Source organism: Malurus melanocephalus, unplaced genomic scaffold (genome assembly GCF_030028575.1).
Source record: "Malurus melanocephalus ecotype Western Australia unplaced genomic scaffold, MMel_1.1 scaffold_429, whole genome shotgun sequence".
Classification (NCBI taxonomy): Eukaryota; Metazoa; Chordata; class Aves; order Passeriformes; family Maluridae; genus Malurus; species Malurus melanocephalus.
In genome coordinates, this window is record NW_026623661.1 from 308,533 (window position 1) to 309,075 (window position 543).

A 543-nucleotide genomic window follows, 5' to 3' on the forward strand; every position below is an offset into this window, starting at 1 on the left:
TGCGGTGTGCGGTGTGCGGAGCTGTTTGTGGGGCCGGTCCGCGCTGAGGGCCCCTGTTGTGCGGTGTGCGGTGTTTGGAGCTGTTTGTGGGGCAGAGCTCCGGGCTGAAGGCCCCTGTTGTGCGGTGTGCGGTGTGCGGACGTGGCGCGGCCGGGCCGGGCCGGGGCGGGGGCGGAGCGGGCCGGGGCGGGGCGGTGCGGGCCGGGCGGGCAGCGGAGCAGGGCGGCGCGGAGCGGGGCTGGAGAGCCGGGCCGGCGGGCCATGGCGGCTGGCGGGGCGCTTGTAGTGTTGCCCGCGGTGCTGCTGTTGCTGGCGGCGGGCGGGTTAGGCAAGCCCACGGCGCGGCAGGAGCGGGCCCGGCCCGCAGGCGCGCAGCATGAGGACCGGCCCGGCTTCCAGTACGACCACGAGGCCTTCCTGGGCAAGGAGGAGGCGCGGAGCTTCGACCAGCTGAGCCCGGAGGAGAGCCGCGAGCGGCTGGGGTGAGCGCCCGGCCCGGCCGGGAGACGTGGCAGGGGGAGGGCCCGGCGAGGAGGGAGGCGG

The 543-nt window shown here is 77.5% G+C and overlaps 1 protein-coding gene across 1 annotated transcript in view; it reads left to right on the forward strand.

Annotated features, from left to right (window-relative positions):
* The first annotated feature begins 213 nt into the window (after positions 1 to 213).
* RCN1 (reticulocalbin 1) overlaps positions 214 to 543 on the forward strand; it is an 8,106-nt gene continuing 7,776 nt past the window's right edge. The window contains exon 1 of the mRNA XM_057379991.1: positions 214 to 482. Coding sequence (XP_057235974.1) covers positions 262 to 482 — 221 coding nt within the window. The 5' untranslated portion in view covers positions 214 to 261. The remainder of the gene's footprint in view (positions 483 to 543) is intronic.